Source organism: Pimephales promelas, chromosome 16 (assembly GCF_988280905.1).
Source record: "Pimephales promelas chromosome 16, fPimPro1.hap1.1, whole genome shotgun sequence".
In the NCBI taxonomy this organism is placed as follows: domain Eukaryota; kingdom Metazoa; phylum Chordata; class Actinopteri; order Cypriniformes; family Leuciscidae; genus Pimephales; species Pimephales promelas.
This window is the reverse complement of record NC_142784.1, coordinates 15,910,011-15,935,982: the sequence shown is the minus strand read 5'-3', so window position 1 is coordinate 15,935,982 and position 25,972 is coordinate 15,910,011. Positions and strand designations below refer to the sequence as shown.

Sequence of the window (25,972 nt, the reverse complement as noted above, 5' to 3'; positions counted from 1 at the left end):
GGGGTCACCTGTAATGACAGTGAGTGTGTTTATTCTCTACTATCATTGTGTAGAGAATCGCTTCAGTTTAAAGGAATAGTTAGTTCTGTCATCATTTGCTCACCCTCAAGTTATTCCAAACCTGTATGAGTTTCTTTCTTCTGTTGAACACAAAAGAAGATATTTTGAAGAATGTTGGTAAACAGACATTAGATGATAGCCATTGACTTACATAGTATCTTTTTTTTGGTAACACTACTTGAAGGGGTGTGCATAAGACTGACATGACACCTTCATAACCATGACATGACATATTTCATGAATATGAAGTAGGGTTTATGCATGTTTATGACAACTGTCATTAAGTGTCTTTCGCTCAATAATGACATTTTGAATGCAAATATGACATTGTTTAAGATGTATTTGTTATGACATCTTGACATAAACCATAACATCATAACCTGTCAGTGTCTTTGTCATGATAACTTGACATTAAATTAAGTTAAACTGTCATGTAGTTGGCTTTGACATTGGCTGTTATGAGGTTATGTTATGATAACTGTCATGAATATTTTTCGTGACCTCAACTACAGTGGTACTAATTGAATTTTTCATTAAAAAGTTATAATGGCTTCATGACAGCCAATGTCAAAACCAACCACCTGACAGTTTAATGTAATGTTAACCAATAAAGCTAGGTGGTTTCTTAAATTTAATATTAATCTGCCATGTCATGTTTATGACAGGTTGTGTTGTCTTAGTAAGGTCATTTTGTCATGACAAAGACACTGACAGGTTATGATATATTGGTTTATGTCAAGGTTTCATAACAAAGACATCTTAAACAATGTCATATTTGCATTCAAAATGTCATAACTGAGCGAATGAGACTTATTGACAGTTGTCACAAACATGCATACAACTTCCTTCATATTCATAACATATGTCATGTCATGATTGTGAAGGTGTCATGTTAGTCTTATGCACACCCCTTTAAGTAAAGTGTAATAGTATAATTGACTCGTCCAACTGGAATGGAATTTGCAAAAATCTTTCTACGTAAGTCTGAATGCCTGACTTTCGCCAACTAACATTGAATCATTCAGACTGAAAATCAAGGTAAATATAAGTCATTTAGTTGGAGTAAATTATCTGTATATAGTAGGGCGTTAAATATCATATAAACATCAAAACATTTATTTCCATCAAGAGGTGCATACATTTTTGGTCAAGATCTTGCATTGCACTCTGTAAAGTTTCCTCCTGCACATCCCAAAGACTTTCAAAGAAGTGCCAATTCATGTGTGAAAATGATTTTTCATGCTCCCTCCCAACCATCTTGAATATTGATTTTGAATCTTGACATTGTCAAATGAAATATATCCAAGATGTGTCTTCCTATAAGGTTGTTTAGGAAATAAATAGCTATACACTCCATCAATAAGGTTTAGAAGAACTGTCACGAAACATATAACCTGCTAGAAACAAAATAATCACAGCAATAATGATCCAATCGTAGACTCTTAAGCATTTGCCTATCTAAATCCAGCCATCAACATTTTTTTTGACTGGGCAATGTATGTTTACAAAAGAAGCACATTCATAGATTACGTGACAGAATATTAGACATGGGACCTAAATTCAGTATATAATGAGATAAAGATGTAATTTTTCCTGTTCTTCTTCTTCTTCCCCTGTCTAGCTGATGTACAGCTCCCTGCTGTACTTACCCTTACTTATACAGAAATCCCATCAATCCACTGAGCAATGACTCTAAGCAAAGTACTTCCTGTAGAGACACTAGAACTCAACTATGTTATAACATAAATTGACAGAGTGTTGGAGAGCCGCAGTCCTTAGAGCATCTCCAAACCCATCATTGTAAATTCACATGAGCGCGATTTGAATTTTCCATACCGTCTCATTTTTAATCCACCCTAAAGTCAACAGAAAGTACGATGGCTGCTGTATATTTCTCGGCCCCTGGTTCCTCTGAGAACCCTAAACATGTATTTACTTATGCATTCTCTCTCTGTATTTCTTTCAGCTTGTGCTGAGGGCACATATGGTGTTCAGTGTAACAGTCTGTGTGTTTGTAAGAATGGGGGCCGCTGTGACCCAGTGACTGGGAAGTGCTTGTGTCCTCCAGGGGTCCAGGGTCTGCACTGTGAAAACGGTACAGCACACAAGCTTTATGTCTGGTCTTTTAGCTGTGTGTGTGTGTTTTTTTTTACATCTTCCAATTCCCATGGCTTGTGATGTTTCCTCTTTCCTCTCTACTTGCAGTGTCATATTTCATTATTCATAAAATTATCTTTTTACTTTTGTAATGCTATCTTTTTCTGTCGACTCATGTTGACTCGTGTTGAAAAGAGAGGAATATAAGATGAGGTATTTCTTTTTTTTCCCTCTTTTGTAATATTTTTGATAGTCTACACAGGTCTCGGTCCAATTACAACACAATGTCATTTTTAACAAGTAAAGAAACTGTTTTTTTAAGGGCTGTCAAACGATTAATCGCGATTAATCGCCTCCAAAATAAAAGTTTGTGTTTACATAATATATGTGGGTGCACTTCGTGTAATTATTATATATTTATATAAATACACACACATGCTTGTATATATTTAAGAAATATTTTCATGTATATACTGAGTATAGATTTATATATAATTTATACTATTTATAAATATAAATATTTTATATATAAGTAATATTTTTTTCTTAAATATACAGGCATGTGTGTGTATATATATATATATATATAACTTTCATTTTGGATGCGATTAATCGCGATTAATCATTTGAAACTTTTTGGAAAGAAAGTAATACTTTTATTCAGCAAGGACACTTTGAATTGATCAAAAGTGACAGTAAACACATTTAAAATGTTAAAATATGATTTATTTTTCTAATAAATTGCTGTTATTTTGAGCTTTTTCTATTTTTCAAAGAATTGCAGGTTTCAGCAGTGCATCTGTTAGAATAGCAGTTATTCTAAATTGTATTAAAATTTCAATTTGACTGTTTTTACTGTATTTTTGATCAAATAAATGCAGCCTCTCTGAGCATAGGAGACTATAACAAATATCAAAACAAGAAATTAATACCAGAATCTTTGTATCCACTTTGTTGGCTCCTTTATTATTAGTATGATAAAAAACAAAGTCACAAAAGTGTCTGCTAAATGAATAAGTGTATTAATAAATGGCAAGCATGATCCCAGACTAGCTGGAGCCCTCGGGTTTAAGTTCCTTAAACTTTTCTTCTTCTCTGTTTGCCCTTGGTCTTTATCGTCTTCATCACATCATCCATCAACTGCTTGTCTCTGAAATTCCTGTCTGATTAGAGCTGGTCAGATAATTCGTAACATTTCTGATGTAATGTGCTTTGTGTAAATCCAGAGGAACATTGTGGAATTTCACTGATGTACCGCTTGTGTGTGATGTCATCAGGTTGTCCGCAGGGTTTCTATGGGAGGTTTTGTCGAAGGCGGTGTAACTGCCCCAATAATGGACCCTGCCATCGTCTGTATGGGGGTTGCCTTTGCACACCCGGAAAATATGGCAAATTCTGCCACCTGCGTAAGTATTTATCATGCTACAGTCAAAAATGGTTACTTATCTTCTTCCAGTTATTTTGAGGTGTAGTAAAATAGTGTTTCTCCACATTAGCATGTCCCAAATGGACCCATGGTGCGGGGTGCTCGGAGGAATGCGAATGTTCACAGGAAAACTCTCTCTCTTGCGACCCCCTAAAAGGCACCTGCATTTGTAAACCTGGCTACCATGGCGGACACTGCCTGGCAGGTAGGTGATGTTTTACAGCATTAGAAACAGTTGTGTCAGACAGGTACATATGTTGTGTTCATGTATAGAATGTGATGACGGTTTCTTTGGCGATGGCTGCCGTGAGCAATGTAACTGCTCTGATGGGGAGCCGTGTGACCCTAAAACCGGAGAGTGCCAGAAGATGTGCCCATCCGGATACCATGGAGAGAAATGCCAGCTGGGTAAGACTCACAGTCACACAGCGATCTGCGTTCGGAAGGGAATACTGACCTATTACTTACTGTACACTCATACTGAACAGTTCGTACTCTTCCATTCAAACGTTTGGGGTCAGATTTTGTTTATTTCAATGAAATTAATACTTTTTATTCAGGAAGGATGTACTAAATTGATCAAAAAGTGACAGCAAAGACATTTATAATGCTACAGAAGATTTCTATTTCAAATAAATGGTCTTTTGAACTTTATATGCATGAAATAATCCTGAAAAAAGTACCATGATTTCAAATATATTTATCAGCACAACTGTTTTCAACGTTTATAATAATAATAATAAATGTTTCCTGAGCAGCAAATCAGCATATTAGAATACATGCTGAAGGATCATGTGACACTGAAGACTGGAGTAATGATGCTGAGATTCCAGTTTTATCATAACAATTTAAAGTATATTAAAATAGAAAACTGTTATTTTAAAGTGTAATATTTCACATTTTACTGTATTTTGACAACTTTTACTGTTCAAAATATGTTTTGCAAACTACTCATTTAAAAATGTATTTAGTGTATTTAGAATACTGAATCCCAAAATGCAATGCGGTTTAAAGGGATAGTTCACTTTGAAATTAATTTTTGGCATGTTTTAGCTTACTTCAAGGGCATCCAAGATGTAGTTGTCTTTGTTTCCACAGTAGTTTCAATTTTGATATTTTCAGGTCAAACCGTTCTTGTCTGTCAGTCATATAATGCAGGTCTATGGTCACCACCTCAAAGAGCATGCACAGAGAAGTCCAAATTAAACATGATTTCATGACTCGTAAATGTAAGTACACATTGAATAGATGAATAGAAATTGAATAGATTTACTGAGTGTATTTTAGATGTCTCTTTTTCATGTAAATCAGAAAGGGGCTGCTAACTTTCCAAATGGGACAATAATGGATTTGCATCGCCCTCTAGTGATTGTCAGATGTCGGTGCACAGAACTCATTTAATGGCTCAGTTATTTTAATAGCTCAATAATGTCTGCATCAGAGATCAACTGTGAACAATCAATCATCAGACATTATGTCCTGTTTAAATCCCAAGGAGCAGATGCACTAAACACTCACACATGAAGACACACACTGACAGCTGTAAGTGGCAGTCATTATATAGAGCCGTGTGTCAATTCAGTTCAGCTCAGCCTCAGTAGCTTTGTATTAAAGAGTGAGTCATGGAATAAATGTTTTATGTAGCTAGATTTATGTTTTACATCTCCGTTATGTTATGAAAATGATATATTAACACACACACACACACACACACACGCACACACACACACTGTGTGTGTGTGGATATAAATGGGGTTTCCCTCTGTTCACTGAAGAGAGAAACAAATGAATTTGGAAAGAGCGTCTTGCTTTAATAACATATTTGAAGTGTCTGTTTTAGTTATAAGTCTTTCTTGATCACTTAGCTACATACATTTTTTAGTCTTAATGGCTAAAACAGATCGTAGCTGGGTCTTAATGCTAAAACAGGCCCTTTATCCCATCCTCAGGGGTGATTCTGGGTAATTGAAGGGAGTTTGAAGGAGAGCGCTTCACAGTTTAGAACAAGAAAAGAGAGCGAGTGAATACAGACAGCATAGACTAGACAGACAATCTTGTCCATGTTGGAAATGTAATGCTAAATTCTTCTGTTTGTCTATTAGCCTACCAAAGCTGTTTCTAATGAACAAACTAAATTTGCGGTTCTTTCTCTCTCTCTCTCTCAATCTTGTTCTCAGAGTGTGATGCTGGCTATTAGGCCTACCGTAATAGTATGACAACAATAAATAACATTACAAAAATGACTTTCAACAGGACAATAACAAATTTAGCCTAATGTTTTGATTTGTTCACATTGATAACAAACATCCTCACTCTGTAGTGTGCGAGGCAGGTTTTTGGGGCGTAGGCTGTGCCAATGTGTGCCAGTGTGGCAGTAATGCAGTAACTTGTGAGGCCAGCAGTGGGCGCTGTGTGTGTGAGGCTGGATACACTGGAGATCAGTGTGACAGGAGTAAGTCTTTTCTGTTTCATTCTTCTTCTCTCTCCTTGTTTTAGAGTCTTATTCTGGTATTTATTTACATATTTATATGGTACAACATGTAAAAGTTCTGGTAAAAATGTTAAATCTGAGGCTAATTAAGATGCAAATGCTGCCACCTTGTGTAAAAATAATAAAACCACATATACTAGTCATACTAGTTCTATTTTTGGTATGCATAATGTGCACAGTATACAAAATTTAGGAAACAAATAGGTATTTCATAAACACAGGACTTACAATATTAGGCTAATGTAAACAAGACTATGCGGTGTCGTGAAATACTGTATCCCACAATGCAGTGGAGTTGGTTTGACCTTCCTTGTGCATTGTGAAAGTAATTACAGATACAGTTTTCTATATTTTGAACCTGATTTGATCTGACTGCGAGAAGCTAAGACATTTCTACAGTCGTGGCCAAAAGTATTGGCAATGAAATACATTGTTTCGCACAGTTTGCTGCTTCAGTATTTGTAGATTATTTGTTCACATTTCTATGGAAAACAATGATAAGCATTTCACAAGTTTTAAAGGCTTTCAAAAATATTCAATAAATGCAAAGATTCAATATTTACAGTGTTGACCCTTCTTCTTTAAAATCTCTTTGAGTTCACTCACTCTGACGTGCTGATTTCAGCTTCACATAACCAAACCCTGACTGATGGCGATCCGTTCTTCCTTTATTAGTGCTCAGAGTTGATCAAAATTCATGGACTTCTGTTTGCCCACTTGTATTTTAAGTATTGGCCACAGTTTGTCTATGGCATTGAGATTCAGGGATTTGACTGGCCATGAATCCATTTTCCAGATTTTCCAGCTTCATCAGAGAAAATAACTTTGCACCAGTCTTCAGTTGTCCAGTCGTTGTACTTCTGCCGATTTTCAGTCTGTCCTTGATGTTTTTCTTGGAGAGAGGTGGCTTCTTTGCTGCCCTTCTTGACACCAGGTCATTGTCCAAAAGTCTTGACCTCACTGTGCCGATATTGAGCCGCTCTGTGATACTGTATCTGACTTCTCAGGAAGAGACGGTCCTGGCTCTTGCTGGACAGTCTGGGACGTCCTGAATCCTTCTTTCCTGCAGTTGAACTTGATGATCTGATAAATGTTTTTTTTCAGATGCAATATTGCAGCAATTTCCCTGCATGTGAGGCCATTTTGATGCAAATCAATAGTGAGTGCATGTCTTTCGTTGAAGTTAAAAAATGCTAACACAAGAACACAATGACACACTTCTTCCCTCCTTTTATAGAAATCAGTCTGCTCTTATAATCCAATCAAAATGACTCGTACTCATTCACACTTTCCCATATGCTGATGAGATGATTAGTGAAATGATGTTAGCTGGCCATTTTGTGCCAGGGCCAAAAAAAAAAAAAAAAAAAAAAAAACAGTAACATTTAGGGTTACAAATGGTAACAAGTAATTTTTTGGCCACTGACGCTTTTTGCAATTATTTAAAGGGATAGTTCACTTTGAAATTAATTTTTGATATGTTTTAGCTTTCCTCAAGGGCATCCAAGATGTAGGTGTCTTTGTTTCCACAGTATTTTCAATTTTGATATTTTTAGGTCAAACCGTTCTTGTCTGTCAGTCATATAATGGAGGTCTATGGTCACCACCTCAAAGAGCATGCACAGAGAAGTCCAAAATAAACATGATTTAATGACTCGTAAATGTAAGTACACATTGATGGCACACGAGCGGTTTGTGTGAGAAAACGAACAGTATTTATATCGTTTTGACCTCTTGTAATCACATTCACTCTGAGGTACTCAAGATCTAAACATATTTAGATATACAGGAAATTGCAATGGAAGACGATTTTGATATATCAACAGACAAAGTTGAATTTTTTTCCGCAACCGCCCGAGAGATCACTTCCGGCGCTTGCGCAAACCGAAGTGCCCGTGCTTGGATGTGGCTTTGGTTACAAGAGGTAAAAACGATATATATACTGTTTGTTTTCTCACACAAACCGCTCGTTTCGTGTCTTAGGCCATCAATGTGTACTTACATTTACGAGTCATTAAATCATGTTTAATTTGGACTTCTCTGTGCATGCTCTTTGAGGTGGTGACCATAGACCTCCATTATATGACTGACAGACAAGAACGGTTTGACCGAAAAATATCAAAATTGAAAATACTCTGGGAACAAAGACATCTACATCTTGGATGCCCTTGAGGTAAGCTAAAACATATCAAAAATTAATTTCAAAGCGAACTATCCCTTTAAACTACCTCTGATCACTGTACACAATAATCTAGAAACAATGTGAATCAATACCACAACAACTGAAGCAGGGAACTTTGTGAAACGCAAAACTGTAAATTCTGTTCATGTGTCCTGAATCTGTATTTTCTATGATGCTTCTGCATCATCATCATCATCAGAGTGTCCTGAGGGCCAGTATGGAGCCGAGTGTAACCGAGTGTGTGAGTGTGAGAATGGTGCCGAATGTGACCACATCAGCGGAGCTTGTACCTGTACCGCCGGCTGGCTGGGATCACACTGTGACAAGAGTGAGTAACAAACAAATGCATTCAATTTCAGAATGATTGACATACATACCACAATCAGCAGAGTTGTCAGTACAACGTTTTTGTCAATGCATGTTGTTTTGTATTTTCCTGGCCATTTATCTTTCTCCACCATGAAGAGTGTTTTCATACCCCTAATGCACTGGGGCCTCTTCTTCACCAGGGAAACAGGAAGCCTCAATCAGTCTTGGAGGGCAACCCACCCATCATGCAATCTGAGTGTGTGTAAAAAGGAATGTTTTTGATTCCCGTTTTCTCATTGAAATGCTCACTCGTCACACAGTCAGGCAACTTTTTGTTTAGTTTGTTTGGTGTGTCACAATGCCATCAATGCAGGAAACCGAAATCATATGTTTAAAAAAGTATCTAGTTAATAAGAGCTAGAAGCATTTTGTCCTCCATGACCTGTCGTCGAATCTGCTTCTAGTGGTTAATCTGAGCCACTGACAAAACATCTCACAAACTTACACACACACAGACACACCCTGCTGGATCCATGACAGCATCCTCTGCTTAATGAGACAGCCACATGCAGCTGGTGCACTTTATGAGGAAACCACAATGCACAGACATACACACAGTGCCAAACATAGACGCTAGACTCCTATCTTAACTAAAAAATATACACACACACGCATACAAGATGCATGGACTGGCATCTGGCTCATACCCATTTAGCACTGCACAGCCCCCGGTTTTCAGCCTAGATTACACACACACCGTAAAGGTTTGCGGTCAGCCTAGATTGCATGTGGTGAGATAAAAGATTGTGCGCCGCAGAATATTGGCAACTATTGAGTTGAAAGAAATAACACACCTATTGTGCAACCAGTGTAGTCTATTTCAGGAACAAATGAGTTGGTCTATTTGTAGTGAATCAAAAGCACAACCGTCTGATTCACGGACAAATGACTCTTTAAACCAGATCATCTAGCAACATCCTGTAGATGTTCATTTAAACTTATAATGGCCTAAATGCACGGAAACTAAATCATAACACATTATGAAAATGTTGTTTGTGTGTTTCTGTGTTGCTCGAATCGAATCAAATGTGTGTGATGAGTGTTTCAATGAGCGAACAGGAATCAAATACATAACACTACAAGGCAGGTACAACTAGTGTCGTGAATCCGACTACACTAGTCGTGTATCAGACTAATCGGACTAGTGAATTGAATTTACAAGTGAATCGGAATGAGTGATTCTAATGAAACGATCCTTTTTTAGAGAATAAAAAACATTTAGTGTAACCAGTGAGTGTAGTGTGATTCATGGAATAATGACTTTTAAATCAGTGTTTTTTTATGGGTCAAAAACAGGCAGCACAACGAATGTAGTCTGGTTCACAAACAAATGACTCTTTTTAACCAGTTCTTTTTTGTGAATCAAAAACACTATAGAAAGGAAGTAAGCCAAAATAACTTCTTGTATCCATGTGATGTGGTTGAGGGTGCTGCGAACTATCGTTCATATGATAACCAGGGCCGACAGAACGGATCTAGATTCCGCACAGCAGGGGAAAAGAGTAGTAAACCTGTCTAAAGTCAATTGAAGCCAACAAAGGAGATTTGGACGGGGCAAAACCAGGTCTTATAGGACCATTAGCGTTCCATCTCCATCTGGATCAACTCAACCACCATTGATTTAGATGCATAAAAGCAGATTGTTTTAGTTTATAGTGGACTTTTACATTCACAGATTTCATCTTTAATAAATCAGGGCCTGACTATATAGATCAGGTCTCCATATAGGCACCACAATTTCACTCGTCCGTCTTGGGACGTTTTCAACTCGGTAGTTCATCTGGATGTAGCCAGCGGTTCCACTCATGTTCCATAGGCTCAGATGTCTCCCATGCTTCTTAATCATACAACCCGACTGAATAACAGCAGACTCACACACACACACACACGTGTGGCGGGTGTTTAGCGAGCTCTTGAATGCTATCATCGGTCTCCATCTCTGAGGGCCTCAGCCGTGAAACACATTTTACCGGCTGCAGTCCGATCACAACCAACCGCTGCCGTCACACACACACACACACACACACACACACACACACACACACACACACACACACACACACACACACACACACACACACACACACACACACACACACACACACACACACACACACACACGCTACAAGATCTTATCAGGCTGATGGAATACTAGACCCATCTCTTGTGATCACGCGTCTGCGTGCCATATGCGCCGACGCTGTATGAATGTACGTGTTCATACAGAGAGATTGCGATTTCATTTTTGTGTGTGTGTGAGTGAAAGCCAGTAGAGTGGAGTCTGTACAAAGTTTAAATATATATATATATATATATATATATATATGTATAATGTGTATATAGGTGTGTGTTTGCATGCATGCATAAATATATATATACAGTATATACATATGTATATAAATATGTATACTGTGTAATTGTGTATATAGGTGTGTGTATGTATGTGTATACGTATGTATATATTGTACTGTATAAATTAATAAATAACAAAATAATTGTTATTTTGAATTATAGTGGTATCTACTTATATCACTATAATTTTTTTATATACATTTTCTTATAAATATAAATATGTATATAGATTTTTTTTATTTTTATTTATTTATTATTATTATTATTATTATTTAATTTTTTTGTTGATGTGTACTTTTGGTTTAGTTTTAAAGTAAAAAAGAAAAGTGTCAATAATTTCTAATCTGTTGTTTTATAATATCATGTGGTTTAATAAAAAAGTTTGAGCAAAAAAAAAAAGAAAAAAAAGAAAAAGGAAAAATAAATAAAAGAAAACTGCTACATTAAAACATTAGACGCCATTTTGGCCAGGTGCACTACATTTTGTATGCAAACCCTGAGCTTTAGGTGCAAAAAAAGCAGTTTATTTGCACAGGAGGCATATTTCAGTACCCAGACAGTGAACCTGTGGGCTCTGCAGGTGTTCTAGTTCCCTCGAAATGTCTGTCTGTCTGTCTTCCTCACACACACGTTGACTTTGTTGTGGTGAGGATGTGCCGCACATGTGGCGAATGAGATCACGCAATCAATGCTGACGAGGGCAGTTCACACGCTGAGCGTTCGGCAGGTAATGAGACATGAGAAAGAGATGAGCAGGATGAAGGGATGAAAGATGGATAACTCCACACGGATACTAGTAAAACAGTAACCTAATTATATTCGAATCAGAATTCCGCCACTCTGTTGGCTCTCTGATGCCTCTGGGGGGGATCTATGAGCATGACTTTCCAATGATGTACATTATAACAAACGCTGCTGACTCAAATCTTCTCTCCTCCTTAGGATGTCCTGTTGGGTTTTACGGGGAGGACTGCGCGCAGATGTGCCAGTGCGGGAATGAGGCCCAGTGTCACCACATCACAGGCGCCTGCCGCTGCACCCCTGGCTGGGCACCGCCGCAATGCATTCTGGGTAAGCCGCCCACATCATTAAAACGGGGTGTGATTGGAGGCTCATCTCCGGCTGAAGGCCGCATCCTCGCACAGAAATAACCCTACAATCGCTCACCCAAACACTGTTTATCAGCTCGCTGACACATTGGATGCAGTTTTTAATGTGTATGTGTGTGTGAATAAAGAGTGGTTAAATGCATGCATGATTACTGTGGAAGGATGCTTTTTAGGAGTGTTCCGTTTGTGTTTCTGTCAGTATTATATTAGGCTAAGATGCTTTTTTAAGAGAGTTCTGCGGCACATTGGTTTAGTACTATCCATCTTCTCATGCGATCTCCCGTCAGTAGTTTAATAGATCAGGGGCCCAATAAAGATTTATCTCTCTTTCTGTTTCTCTCTCTCTCTCTCTTTTTAATGAAGTGAGGTTTGTGTTAAAGATCCCTCTCTCAGATGTTGTATTTTTAAGTCTGGCTTTCCCATGACATGCTTTCTCGCATGTGATGAAACTTCTCTGGAGTCGAGTGATGTTATTAGTTAGCTTTGCGGTCCTCTTTTTTTATCTAATCATTATTTAGATTTGCATCCACTTTTTCTCATTTATTTTTTTAATATGTTTCGCAGTAGCAAAATCTCATGTCATTTGTGTCTGGTAAAGCAGATGCGATATAAAAACCACTTACAGACATCAAATGAAGTGTTTAAAAATAGTTATAGGTTTGTTATCTGGACACATAAGGGCTTTTACACTTCAAAATTTCCCCTTGGGTTATCACTACCGGTCAAAGGTTTGTTGTTATTATTTTTATTTTTTATTTTATTTTATTCAGCAAAGGTGCAATGTTTTATGTTACAAATAAATGCTGTTATTTTGAACTTTCTTTTTTATTTAAAATTTTCATTGATTTCCGGAGGATCATGTGACGCTGTGTGAGTAATGATGCTGAACAGCTTTGATCACAGGAATAAATTATATTTTAAAATATATTCAAATAGAAAACAGTTGTTTTAAATTGTAACAATATTTCACAACATACTGTTTTTACTGTATTTTTGATTAAATAAATTCAGCCTTGGTGAGCATTAGTTAATAAATCTTACCAATCCCAAACTTTTGAACGGTAGTGTATTAGTAGCTGATTTACAATCAAATGTGAATATGAATGAAAATTAATAAATTACAGTTTTGTCACATATCTTTTTGAATCAACATAATAAAATTTCACATTTGCTTTATTTGTAACATCTAGAGTAGATCATCTTCAGTCTCTTCACTGAATATAAATGCATGTGTGAGTGAATGAAGACAAACATTTATTTGCGTTTTGCAAAGTACTGCATATTTAGATTAGTAAAAGTCTATTTTGTTTCATATATGTGTTTGTGTTGTAGCTTGTCCAGCGGGTATATTTGGTACCAACTGCAGTCAATCATGTGACTGCCACAACGGAGGGTCATGTGACCCCGTGAGCGGCCAGTGCCGGTGCACACCTGGGTGGACAGGAACCAGCTGCCAACAGGGTGAGTTAAAACACGTTTAATGGGTACTTTCCATAGACATGATGATTTATATGCTACCCCCGAACCCTAAACACAACCTTCACAGAAAACTTTCTGCATTTTTCCTCATGGTCAACCATCTATTTGGTCTGCATTGTCAGGAATACAAGGACCACACATAGGCCTACTTACACACGCTAAAATGTAAAACACGTATGTACTCATATATTTAATGTAGTATTATTATTGAATGTACACAAATAGACAGTCATCAAACAAACACATTCACACATGTTTCAACACCCAAAGACCCTATATACTCATAAACACATCTGTCTCTCTCACAGACTCACTCAGTGCGCTTTATTTGGCTGTAGTTAGTAAGATGTAAGTGATTACAGTGATTTATAGTGAGGAGTTTGTAAGCACTGATAGCTGCGATTCACATGTCATCGCACAAATTACTGTATTCTGTCTCCATTACACACTGGAATGTTCACATGGCTGAACGCGGGCCGCTCACTCCACAATCCATCTGCTTTCTCTCTCACTGTCTGTGCGTTGTGTGCATAGCCTGTGCATCTGGATGGTTTGGGAGAAACTGTGAGCAAAGATGCATCTGTCCAGTGGGCGTGGCCTGTGATCATATGACAGGCAGATGTGGATGTCCTGCAGGGTACACTGGGAACAGCTGTGAGACGAGGAAGACTCTATTTCATATATCACACTGATTCGTAAGACCGTTTTTAAAATAACAACTCATTCGACCTCTAAATCTCCCAGTAAGACTATAACTCAGTACTTCAAATATATTAAACAGTCTCTTATGCTCATCAAAAAAACAACAACAGTAAAAACAGTAATATTGTAAAACGTTTTAGTAATTATAAACATATAATTACTGTTACTGTTAGAATTACTGTTACATATAATAACCGAAGTTAAAACCAGTTGTGCTGCTTAATATTTTAGTATTTTTTTATAGTATATATAATGCAATTGTGCTTATTCACTGTATATTTTCTGTCAAAATCGGTAAAGAACTTGTTTGTATGTTTTAGATAATTTCCCTCAATTCAAGTAGGTCTTCAAACTGTAGCAAAAGAAATGTCTGCTGTATTTAATTCATGATTTTAGGTGTAAATCTAAAATTACACTGTAGACTCTGTTAATTCATTAGTGCTAGATTATAATGACACGAATTTATGTCTGTCCATTTATACATGCACATCTATTCATATGACCAGCTTAATCAGAACAAAGGGAGGAAAAGACAAACATCCATTTTTAAGATTTAAGATTTTTTTTTGTTACATTTACAGCAACATTTTGTTGCATTCAAAACTACGGTAAACAATCCTACAAACCGCCCCACACAAACTTGGACGTCTTATTACACACGCTGGGGTTTTGCTCCCTGACTCTCTTTCAACACCCTCCATTTCTCTCACTCTCTCTTTCTCTCTCTCTGTGGATGTGAGACATCTGATAAAGGTTAGTGCTGAGCGGCCAACTCAAACAGCAGGCTTTGTTTTGTCTGTGTAAGGATAAGAAGTCTGGAACAGACATGAACACACACACACACACACACACACACACACACACACACACACACACACACACACACACACACACACACACACACACACACACACACACACACACACTGCAGTAGACACGGCTAATGACAACAGTCTAATTATTCTCTTTAGTCTGGAGTCTGAGCTTATCTCTTACACATGCCGGTGGGGTGAACACACACACACACACACACACACACACACACACACACACATAGGTGGTCATACAAAGATCTGTACTAGTCTTGACAATAAGGATGATCTCTCAGCCAGTGTGAGAGACTTTCAGGCCAGTTGCTAGACCTGTCTTTTGTCATGCCAGTGTGTTCAACACGTTATGTGTGCCATCATGTACATGTGTTTAAAAATGTGTACTTTTTTTTAGATCAGATTCAAATGTTACTGTGCTATAAATAGTGTATGCATGTATATACTGTATACTATTTTATGAAAATATGATAAATAGTAGAACATATTTTTGGCTGTGTATAACAACATTATATATATATATATATATATATATATATATATATATATATATATATATATATACATACAGTATATATCAGATAATAATTTATAAGATCTAAACCACTGATCCGACTTGGCCAGTGGAAAACATCCTTACCGTTTTGCCCTGAATATAGATATTTAAATATATGTATTTCCATATAATCATTTGTGTGGAAAATTGAATAAAATGGACGCAGCTGACGCACTCCCACAAACACAATCATAAGCCCTGTCTTCTGTCAGATACCCTAGACGTATGTGAATGTGTATAAATGTAAGCATGTTTGAATGTCGTTACGTGAAATGTCTAGCCTCCCCTTCATATCATATCATATCTCCTTCCTGTCTGAGGCCCGATGCCTTTTCAGGAATGTGTCTAGACAACTGGACATTTCTGTGGAAAACTCACACATGTATGTATTTTGTCATGTTCTAAAGTTCTCTCTTTCTCAGTGTGTCCTCAGGGCAGGTTCGGCCTGAACTGTTCTCAAGTGTGCACTTGTTCTGGAGATCAGTACAGCTGTCATCACGTCACGGGGAAATGCAGCTGTTTACCTGGATACTATGGCAACCGCTGTCATCTCAGTACGACGTATTCCTCAAATCTCTACTGTTTGACCTATAAAGCTGTTTTCATTGTAGTTCAACCAAACCAACAGCTCATATACAAGCTGATCTAATAGACAATGGTTATATAATCATACAGTGCAATACTGCACAAACGTTTGGGGTCAGAAATATTTTTTTCTTTGCTAGCAATGAATACTTTTATTTATCAATGTCACATTAAATGGATCAAAAGTGACAGTACATTTTTAAGAATAACGTTACAAAAAAATCTTACTGACCCCAATGTTTCTGTATGTTATTGTGTAGTTACGTATAGTGTGCTAAAATCAACCTGTATTTAGTGTAGAAAACCTATAAACTCCAGGGTGCTTTAGAAGAACTCAATTAAACGGTTTAGTTAGCATAAATGACAACTACTAGTGGACTGTGTATATCAAAGATACTCCCGTGTTTTCTTTCCTGCTCCTCACAGGGTGTCGAGAGGGCACCTACGGCCCCTACTGTAAGAAGAGGTGCAGATGTGCCAACGGAGGCCGATGTGACTTCAGGACAGGCTCTTGCATCTGCCAGCCAGGATACTTGGGACCCAACTGCAGCACCAGTAAGAACCTGATGCTCAATTGAGTGCCCAAGTTATGACGTCCCTTTGTAGGACAACTGGGAAGTTAGTGGCGCATGGGTTCTCTCGATCGAAAAGCTATGCGTGACCCTTACACGTTTTGTCCATCAAGATAATCTTTAAAAGTTAATACAAAATGTATACATTTTGAAGCCTATATAAAGATTTTAAAAAAAACACAAGCAGACACAATAAAGTTTAAAAAACCACAAGCAGGTTATAACTGGTGTGTTTTATGTCATAGACCAAAACGTGAAAATATTTAGAGGCTTTGTTCACCACATACCTTATTTCAGGCTATTTAGCAAAAACCCATTCAAAAATCCCGTAGACTTTAGGGTAGGGAACTTTAAGTGCTAAAATGCTAACTCACTTTGCGGTTTGGCTTACAAAGTGAAGTCGTAACTTCGGCACTCTATTGATGGCCCTGGTGGGTGTGGTTAATCATTGGTCTATGCTGAGACCGCTCTCTGTTGCATAATATTGTCTGTCTTTCTCTCTCAGGTTGTCCCAGAGGTCGCTACGGGAGAGACTGTGCTCAGGTGTGTTTGTGTGGTGAGAGAGGACAGTGCCACCCAGAGACTGGGAGGTGTAACTGCGCCTCTGGAAGAACAGGACCGTCCTGCGAACAAGGTAAATAGAGTGCCGAAGTAATGACGTCACTTTGTAGGCCAAAACGCGGAAGTGAGTTAGCATTTTAGCACTTCCGGTTCCCTCCCCTAAAGTCTATGTTTTTTTTTAAAATGGGTTTTTGCTAAATCGCCTGAAAAAAGGTCTGTGGTGAACAAAGCCTATAAATATTTTCACATTTTGATCTATGATATAAAACACACCAGTTATAACCTGCTTGTGTTTTTAAACTTTATATAGGCTTCAAAATCTATACATTTTGGATTAACTTGTAAAGATTATCTTAATAGACAAAACGTATAAGGGTCACTCACAACTCTTTGTTGAACACAGATCTTATTTTTTGCGATTTTCCAAATGTCTATGGGCCGCTAACTTCCGAGTTGTCCTACAAAGTGACGTCATATCTTTGGCACTCTATATCTCTGTGGATAGCAGTATCGCAGTGTTATTTTAATATTATTATTTATTATTAAAGTATTTATTATTTTTTGAATGATCCTTTATTTTTATATTTTAATTTTCGTCATTAAGTTTGTCAAGTGCTTTTTTCATTTTTATTCATTTTATTGAATATTTCTGTTCATCTTTCATTCATTTTTATTTCAGTTTTAGTTATTGTAATTTCACTACTTATTCTTAATTTTATTTTCGGTTAGCTGCGGTTAGCTAACATTTAAAATTTTCTTCTTTTTTTGAAAGTTTAAGTTTTCCATCTAACATTTGAATTTTAGATCTATTTCAAATAGTTTAAAAGTTTTAATTCTTTTTTTGTTTAACAGCAACTCTTGTTTTTCCCCTTTTATTTTTCCTCTTTTTCTTCACCACTTATCTCGCCAACTTCTCCAACCTTTCAGTCATTCATTTCTTCTATTTTCCCGTCTTCACCCATCCATGATCCCTCCCTCCCAAACCTACAACATTCACATCTCGTTAGAATGTGAAAGCCGTTAGTGTTATGATGACTTCATAACCAAAACAACACCGAAATATATTGCGTCTCACAGTCTTGCACTCATAGGCACTATTTGTCCTCCTGATTTTCTCCCAGGGCTTATTTACAATATTTAGTTAACAAATTTCTCCAGTTTCCTGCGTGAGGGAATTTGATCGCAGCACCCCTTTTCCTGAAGAACAGAAGCGAGAGATCAGATTCCTAATCTTCGTGTTTCATCACTCATCAGCTGGAATGAAACGGGACTTTCCAGGAGGGATTTTCTTAGCCTCCTTGAACATCTCGCAGACGTGCCAGTGCTTACGTTCGCCATGTTTAATGTTTACAGATGAGATGACTATAAGTAGCTGGTTCTCTATGTTCCGTGTCGGCGGATCTGCTGGCGAGGAAACAAATAAATAAGCAAGCGAATCAAAGCGATCGGCTTATTGTTTTCCCAATCTAAATTACCCAAAGAAACATGATTGCTCTTTAGCTGCGCTGCCAAATCAGACCCACTTTACCATTGCACTAATGATCTAGAGCTTAAGTAAACTTGTGTGTGTTTGTGCATGTGTGTGCGGCTGTTTGTAATCGAGCGATTGCATGTGTGGCCAGTTTTTTAAATGCATTTTGAGGGATGAGAGGGCCTGGGCTAATTGTAGTAATTGAGAAATTCAGAGTTTATTTGAAAATAATGCCATCTGTGCTCTTGTTGTTACTGGAAGTTTCCATCTGGATCAGGACATAGTTCATAGATAAAAAGATGAGGTGTACCATCCTCAATCGAATAGGGCTTTTGTTGGCTTATGAACATTAATTGTCAACGAATGTACTTTTTTTTTCTTTGCTGTACAAGAATAAGAACGGCTTCAGGCTAAAATGAGATATACAGTGGAAATTAAGTGTTGACAGCATAATTTAGTGCTGGATGAGGATTAATCAGTGCTTGGTAAACCATCCTCATGTGGTTCAAATTGAAGACAGATCCATGCGACTTGCTGAAAAACAGAGTGTACAGATATGAAATACCATATAATGAAACAAAACAACACTTTTATCTCATATTTATGCACAGCTTTTTAGTATTTGTTTGCTGTTAAATGTGTTACAGCATGTCCTAGGGGGCGCTATGGAGTGCAGTGTCGCAATTTCTGTACATGTGCGAACGGAGGAGTGTGTGAACCTGTGAAGGGGATGTGTAGATGTGGGCTGGGCTGGACCGGACAACACTGTGAAAAAGGTGAACAAGCACACAAATACACAAACAATGTTTAGCAACATCGGCTCAGATCTGGTACACGTGGAATCAACACATACCAGATGCGGGCCGTATCTGGGCCGACACTATGTTGCTGTCTGGTCATGGAATTGCATCCTAACATAACCAGGAATAAGTGTGTAATTACACGTTTAATTCAGAATGCATTCAGAATAAATACTTTTGTGTGCATGTGCTAGCTTGTGTCCCAGGTCACTATGGTGTGAACTGTGAGCACGAGTGTGTGTGTCAGAATAACGGAACATGTGATCGCTTTACGGGATGCTGCTCTTGCCCGTCTGGATACTACGGTTCTGCCTGCCAACACAGTGAGTTACAGACTTATCATCTTTACACTGCTAGAATGAATCATGTTTGCTACATTTCTGAGCTAGAAATATATGAAATGGTTCCATATTCCAGGATGCCCTGCTGGCTTTTTTGGCAAGCTCTGTGCAGAATCATGTGACTGTAAACATGGACACCTGTGTGATCATGTGACCGGACAATGCGTGTGTCCTCCAGGTTACCATGGCGAACAGTGTGAAAAACGTAAGTCACCTCAGCTTTAAAACATGTACATAATCAGCATGAAATTACACTGGGTACTTCATCTGAGAATTCATGACTTACTTTCTTTAGTGGAACAAAAAAGTCAATTTTGTTAAGAAAGTAGTATATTCTCAATATGATCAAAGTAAATAAGGGCTCTCAAGCACCAACATAATAAATAAAGACTATTACAATGTAATACAACTACATCCCAAGTCGTGTAAACCCATACAATATGGACTCACCTAAAGGATTATTAGGAACACCTGTTCAGTTTCTCATTAATGCAATTATCTAATCAACCAATCACAGGCCGGTCTGAGTATTTCAGAATCTGCTCAGTTACTGGGATTTTTACACAAAACCATTTCTAGGGTTTACAAAGAATGGTGTGAAAAGGGAAAAACATCCAGTATGTGGCAGTCCTGTGGGCGAAAATGCCTTGTTGATGCTAGAGGTCAGAGGAGAATGGGCCGACTGATTCAAGCTGATAGAAGAGCAACTTTGACTGAAATAACCACTCGTTACAACCGAGGTATGCGGCAAAGCATTTGTGAAGCCACAACACGCACAACCTTGAGGCGGATGGGCTACAACAGTAGAAGACCCCACCGGGTACCACTCATCTCCTCTACAAATAGGACAAAGAGGCTACAATTTACAAGAGCTCATCAAAATTGGACAGTTGAAGACTGGAAAAATGTTGCCTGGTCTGATGAGTTTTGATTTCTGTTGAGATATTCAGATGGTAGAGTCAGAATTTAGCGTAAGCAGAATGAGAACATGGATCCATCATGCTTTGTTACCACTGTGCAGGCTGGTGGTGGTGTAATGGTGTGGGGGATGTTTTCTTGGCACACTTTAGGCCCCTTAGTGCTATTTGGGCTTCGTTTAAATGCCACGGCCTACCTGAGCATTGTTTCTGACCATGTCCATCCCTTTATGGCCACCATGTACCCATCCTCTGATGGCTACTTCCAGCAGGATAATGCACCATGTCACAAAGCTCGAATCATTTCAAATTGGTTTCTTGAACATGACAATGAGTTCACTGTACTAAAATGGCCCCCGCAGTCACCAGATCTCAACCCAATAGAGCATATTTGGGATGTGGTGTGAACGGGAGCTTCTTGCCCTGGATCTGCATCCCACAAATCTCCATCAACTGCAAGATGCTATCCTATCAATATGGGCCAACATTTCTAAAGAATGCTTTCAGCACCTTGTTGAATCAATGCCACGTAGAATTACGGCAGTTCTGAAGGCGAAAGGGGGTCAAACACAGTATTAGTATAGTTTTCCTAATAATCCTTTAAGTGAGTGTTGATGGCGAACAGACCATGTATCATCATTCAGTGAAAAAAAGCTCTTTTGCACGTTCATGAGAGTCTATTTTGTCTATATATCTTTTAAATATGGTTCTTTACAATTTGACAAAACCAGTGTTGGTTCTCTGTTTTTCTGTGTGCTGTTGTGCACACACTGTATGTGCAGTTTGATGGTCTCTCTGACTTTGCGTTTGTATGTCAGGTTGTGACGCTGGGCGTTTTGGGCATGATTGTGCAGAACTCTGTGAGTGTGATGGGGCGCCCTGTGATCCGACCACTGGACAGTGTCTCTGTCCACCGGGAAAGACTGGAGAACGTTGCGAGAAAGGTACACTCAAACATCTTACGCAGACTCTCACAAACCTTACTTTTCTCTCACAAACCTTACTTTTCTCTCTTATCTCTCTCAGTTTGTGACAGCGGGTTTTATGGTCCAGGCTGTTCTTTCCTGTGTCAGTGTGCACACGGAGGCCAGTGTGACCAGCGCACGGGTCACTGCTCATGTCCTCTTACCTGGCTGGGACCCACCTGTGAGGAAGGTGAGGGTGTGTGTATGGGATTGCTTAGCTATACTTTGGGAGTAAAATTGTCCCCAGAAGTTTTCAAAATCTCATAAAATATCATTTAGTATAAAAATGAGGGCTGTGATTTGACATGTTATAATACATATTATTATTATATAAATTAATACACTTGTAACAGTAGAAGTGTATGGCATGTCTATATTTAGTTAAGCACGTTTGTGTGTGCGCGCGAGTCAGCTGTATGGTCTTTCTCTTTTTTTATCCCTCACCATCTCAAGCATCTTTCTTTCCCTGAATTCGACTTCTCTCTTTATTCCCGTCAGTCACGACACAGACCTGACCGTTTCTGAAAGCGTGTGTGACAGTGTGTGTGTCAGCCTCATTTTGATGGACCCCTGAGCTGTTAAGGGCCTCCTGTCTGTCTGTGTAACGACGCCTTTCTCTGACAGTTATTTTAAGTGAATCACAGCAGGATTTTGTGTGTGTGTGTGAGAGAGAGAGAGAGAGAGAGAGATTTGTGAATGAGTCTATGTAAGTTCATGAATGTACTGTATGACACATCTTATTTTGAGACTGTTAGGATATATTCTCATCTTCCTCATAACTTTTCTTTTTGTTTATTGTACTTATTTTATATTATAAAACATATATTTTATGGAGGACTGCATGTTCTGTGATCAATATTTGTGGAGGAAATAGTGAAAATTCTGAAATAAATAAAGATGTCATGAAAAATAAATAACATGAATATACAATTATATCAATAAAACTAATATTTAATATTGTTACTAATTTAATGAATACACTAGTAAATTGATAAATAAATGTGACTAAATTGCATGGAAATTAAAATAATTTCATTGAATCATGTATTTGTTTATTTCTGTACAGTACATATTTATTATTCACAATTATTTTAATGCAGTATAAATATGTCTTTATCATTTTCTTCTCCATTGATTTATTTTGTGCATATTAATTTATTTGTCATTCATTTTTTCATTGCAACTATGTCTACGACACTACGAATTTAAAGAGTGTGTGAATCTTACAATGCGGTACATAAAAGAATATGGCATATCCTCTTATTACCTAAAATAATATACCAACAATGATAGAAAAGAAATCAAAAGCATTCAGTACAGATGTGGCAATAATCACTTTCTCTTTCCCTCAGGTGCTTCAATAGATCATGTGTCGCCTCGCGTACAGAAAAGGCGACGGCGTGTTTCACACTCCTAGTCCACAAGCACACACACTCTCCTTTGAGATCTCACTCGAAGGCGAGTGGCATGGGTGAATGAGTGTGTGAGGATCTATGTGACTTGTCATTATAGTGTTTTCCCCCAGACGAGCAAGCCACAGGAGAATTGGTACGAGGAAGCAATGCTGGAAAACACAGTCACACACAAACGCACACAAGACCACTGCCAGACTGTCAATGATTGTGTGTGTATGAGTGTCTTTGGAGAAGAGACACATTGAATGCTTGTTTTGTGAGCTCTGTGTGTGTATACACTCGCTAAGTCCCACATCAGACAGTCAAGCCACACCATCCGATCGGCTAAACGCCCACCGAGCCACAAACCCAGACCGAACTTCTCTATTACGGGATCAGAGTGAAGCCTCAACCGCTCATTTAGTACATACCACAAATACACCACTAAAGTGTATACAGCAACACTCAATGGGATTACAGCCTTCCATACATACCATACACAGTCTAAAATGTACCTTGTAAATGTACACCAACTCTAAATTTAAAGTTTTTTTTATGACATTGTCTATAAAATCCTCTTTTATGATACTTTTATGTTGTATTTTTAAAGTAATATGTAGCATGAATCGGGAACATTTCTGCTATAGATATCCTTTTCAAATCCATCTGGCTGGCTCCTGCGAGTGTGATGTATGTCCTGCGATGTGATTCCTGCGACAGCCTGACTGTAAATATTCACAGCATTGTCACCCATCATCGTGCCATCTGAGGTAAATTGTTAAAGCGGAGCTGTCCGACAGGATTTAGACACAATCTGATGCTTATAAACTAAACGAACAGTTTCTCCGAAAGACGTCTTACATGCCAAACAAATCTAATCTTTATAAATTGCGGTTCTTAGCGCTCACTCAACAGTCTTTTACTGTAAAGAAAATGCTGTAAAAAGTTGTTCCTCTGTTCTGTCTTTTTTCCTCTCAGGATGTTTTCCCTATTGGTTCTTAGACTTTTAATTAAATATGTTTGTACAGAAAATGTGTGTTGTTTTTTTAACTATACTGTAAAACTTTACACTGTAAAAATAATGTTCTTACTCTGTATTTTTTCTGCAGTAAATATCCACACATTCTTAAAGGGATAGTTCACTTTGAAATTAATGTGTGATATGTTTTAGCTTACCTCAAACGAGCGGTTTGTGTGAGAAAACGAACAGTATTAATATCGTTGTAACCTCTTGTAACCACAACCACGTCAAAGTGATCTGATGGCGTGGCCGCTTAGGTCTGCGCAAGCGCCGGAAGTGATCTCTCGCGCAGTTGCGAAAAAATTCAACGTTGTCTGTTGATATATCGAAATTGTCTTACATTGTGATTTCCTGTACATCTAAATATGTTTAGATCTTCACAGTGAAAAGTAACACTTTCGAAATCTCTGTGTAAACAATGAGTGATGTACACGCCCAAGAGATCACTTGGATGTTGCTGTGGTTACAAGAGGTAAAAATGATATAAATACTGATCATTTTCTCACACAAACTGCTCGTTTCGTGTCTTAGGCCACCAATGTGTACTTACATTTACGAGTCATTAAATCATGTTTAATTTGGACTTCTCTGTGGATGCTCTTTGAGGTGGTGACCATAGACCTCCATTATATGACTGACAGACAAGAACGGTTTGACCTAAAAATATCAAAATTGAAACTACTGGAGAAACAAAGACACCTACATCTTGGATGCCCTTGAGGTAAGCTAAAACACATCAAAAAATAATTTCAAAGTGAACTATCCCTTTAATTAAAGATATATTTACTTGAAAAGCAAAAAGAAGTGAGTTTTTGTTTAAAACTAAAAATATGCCAGTGGGGTGCTGAAAAATGACATTGTTTCCCTTTGAATTAAGTTTATTCTTTTACCCTATTAGCAAATTTTTCTTTGGTTTAAGTATAACTCATTTATTTTTGATTTTTTTTAATTCATTTTTGCTTCTCAAGTAAATGAATTTTCTATAGAAATAGAAAGATTTTACCTTGATCATCAGTGTCAAGCGCGCACATGCTATTATTTTTGATCACCCAAGTGAAACGTTGTTTGTAGGACAAGGTTTGTAGGACAAGGAGAGCGAGTGGGACATTGTGGATAGCATGTTCCTCTGCACCTCAGATGGGAGGGTCAAACGTATCAGAGGTCACCGTACACCTGTCAGCCCACCTGAGTGGAACAGGCCCACTATGTGCGTGTGTGTGTGTTTGTTTGTCTCTGTCACTGGCACCATCGCTGTAGCATTTCTCAAGCGCAGCGGACCATCACTGCAGGTGGGAGAGCCAGTCGAGGACCCCTACGCCCTGACGCACGCTGCCCGGCGTGAGTGATGGAAGCTCGGGGGCTGTCGGTGGACGGAGCCCTTGAGTCTGATGGATGGGACGGGGCTACGCTGGCCGCACCGTGTTGTGACAGCCTACAGATGTTCTCCAATAATGTTTATCAGCCCGAGCCCCCAGCAATGGATGACACACACCTGTTTCCAGTCAAACAGGGCTCTAGAGGCCATCCATCCACACACACACACACCTGAGTCCAGTCAAACAGATCGCCGTAGCCCATCTATTCACGGTCTGGGTGGCCATGGTACTGTACACCAGCTTTGATCAGCGGACGGGTGGCACATACGGACAATCGACTGGACAAACTAAGGTCCATCTTGTCTGTCAGGGTCACTAG

At 38.2% G+C, this 25,972-nt stretch overlaps 1 protein-coding gene across 2 annotated transcripts in view; it reads left to right on the top strand.

The window, feature by feature from the left end:
• egfem1 (EGF-like and EMI domain containing 1) overlaps nucleotides 1–24,282 on the top strand; it is a 47,810-nt gene extending 23,528 nt beyond the window's left edge. Inside the window, exons 14-32 of one of the 2 annotated variants that reach the window (XM_089121084.1) lie at nucleotides 1–19; nucleotides 2,027–2,155; nucleotides 3,435–3,563; nucleotides 3,654–3,788; nucleotides 3,857–3,991; nucleotides 5,904–6,035; nucleotides 8,456–8,584; nucleotides 11,920–12,048; nucleotides 13,419–13,547; nucleotides 14,100–14,228; nucleotides 16,073–16,204; nucleotides 16,662–16,790; nucleotides 17,313–17,441; nucleotides 19,487–19,615; nucleotides 19,834–19,962; nucleotides 20,057–20,185; nucleotides 21,716–21,841; nucleotides 21,924–22,052; nucleotides 23,215–24,282. The exon at nucleotides 1–19 is cut by the window's left edge and continues 113 nt beyond it. In XM_089121084.1, coding sequence (XP_088977210.1) covers nucleotides 1–19; nucleotides 2,027–2,155; nucleotides 3,435–3,563; nucleotides 3,654–3,788; nucleotides 3,857–3,991; nucleotides 5,904–6,035; nucleotides 8,456–8,584; nucleotides 11,920–12,048; nucleotides 13,419–13,547; nucleotides 14,100–14,228; nucleotides 16,073–16,204; nucleotides 16,662–16,790; nucleotides 17,313–17,441; nucleotides 19,487–19,615; nucleotides 19,834–19,962; nucleotides 20,057–20,185; nucleotides 21,716–21,841; nucleotides 21,924–22,052; nucleotides 23,215–23,279 — 2,292 coding nt within the window. In that variant the 3' untranslated portion in view covers nucleotides 23,280–24,282. The remainder of the gene's footprint in view (nucleotides 20–2,026; nucleotides 2,156–3,434; nucleotides 3,564–3,653; nucleotides 3,789–3,856; nucleotides 3,992–5,903; nucleotides 6,036–8,455; nucleotides 8,585–11,919; nucleotides 12,049–13,418; nucleotides 13,548–14,099; nucleotides 14,229–16,072; nucleotides 16,205–16,661; nucleotides 16,791–17,312; nucleotides 17,442–19,486; nucleotides 19,616–19,833; nucleotides 19,963–20,056; nucleotides 20,186–21,715; nucleotides 21,842–21,923; nucleotides 22,053–23,214) is intronic. The other variant, XM_089121083.1, reaches the window with a different exon arrangement.
• Nucleotides 24,283–25,972: the final 1,690 nt, after the last annotated feature.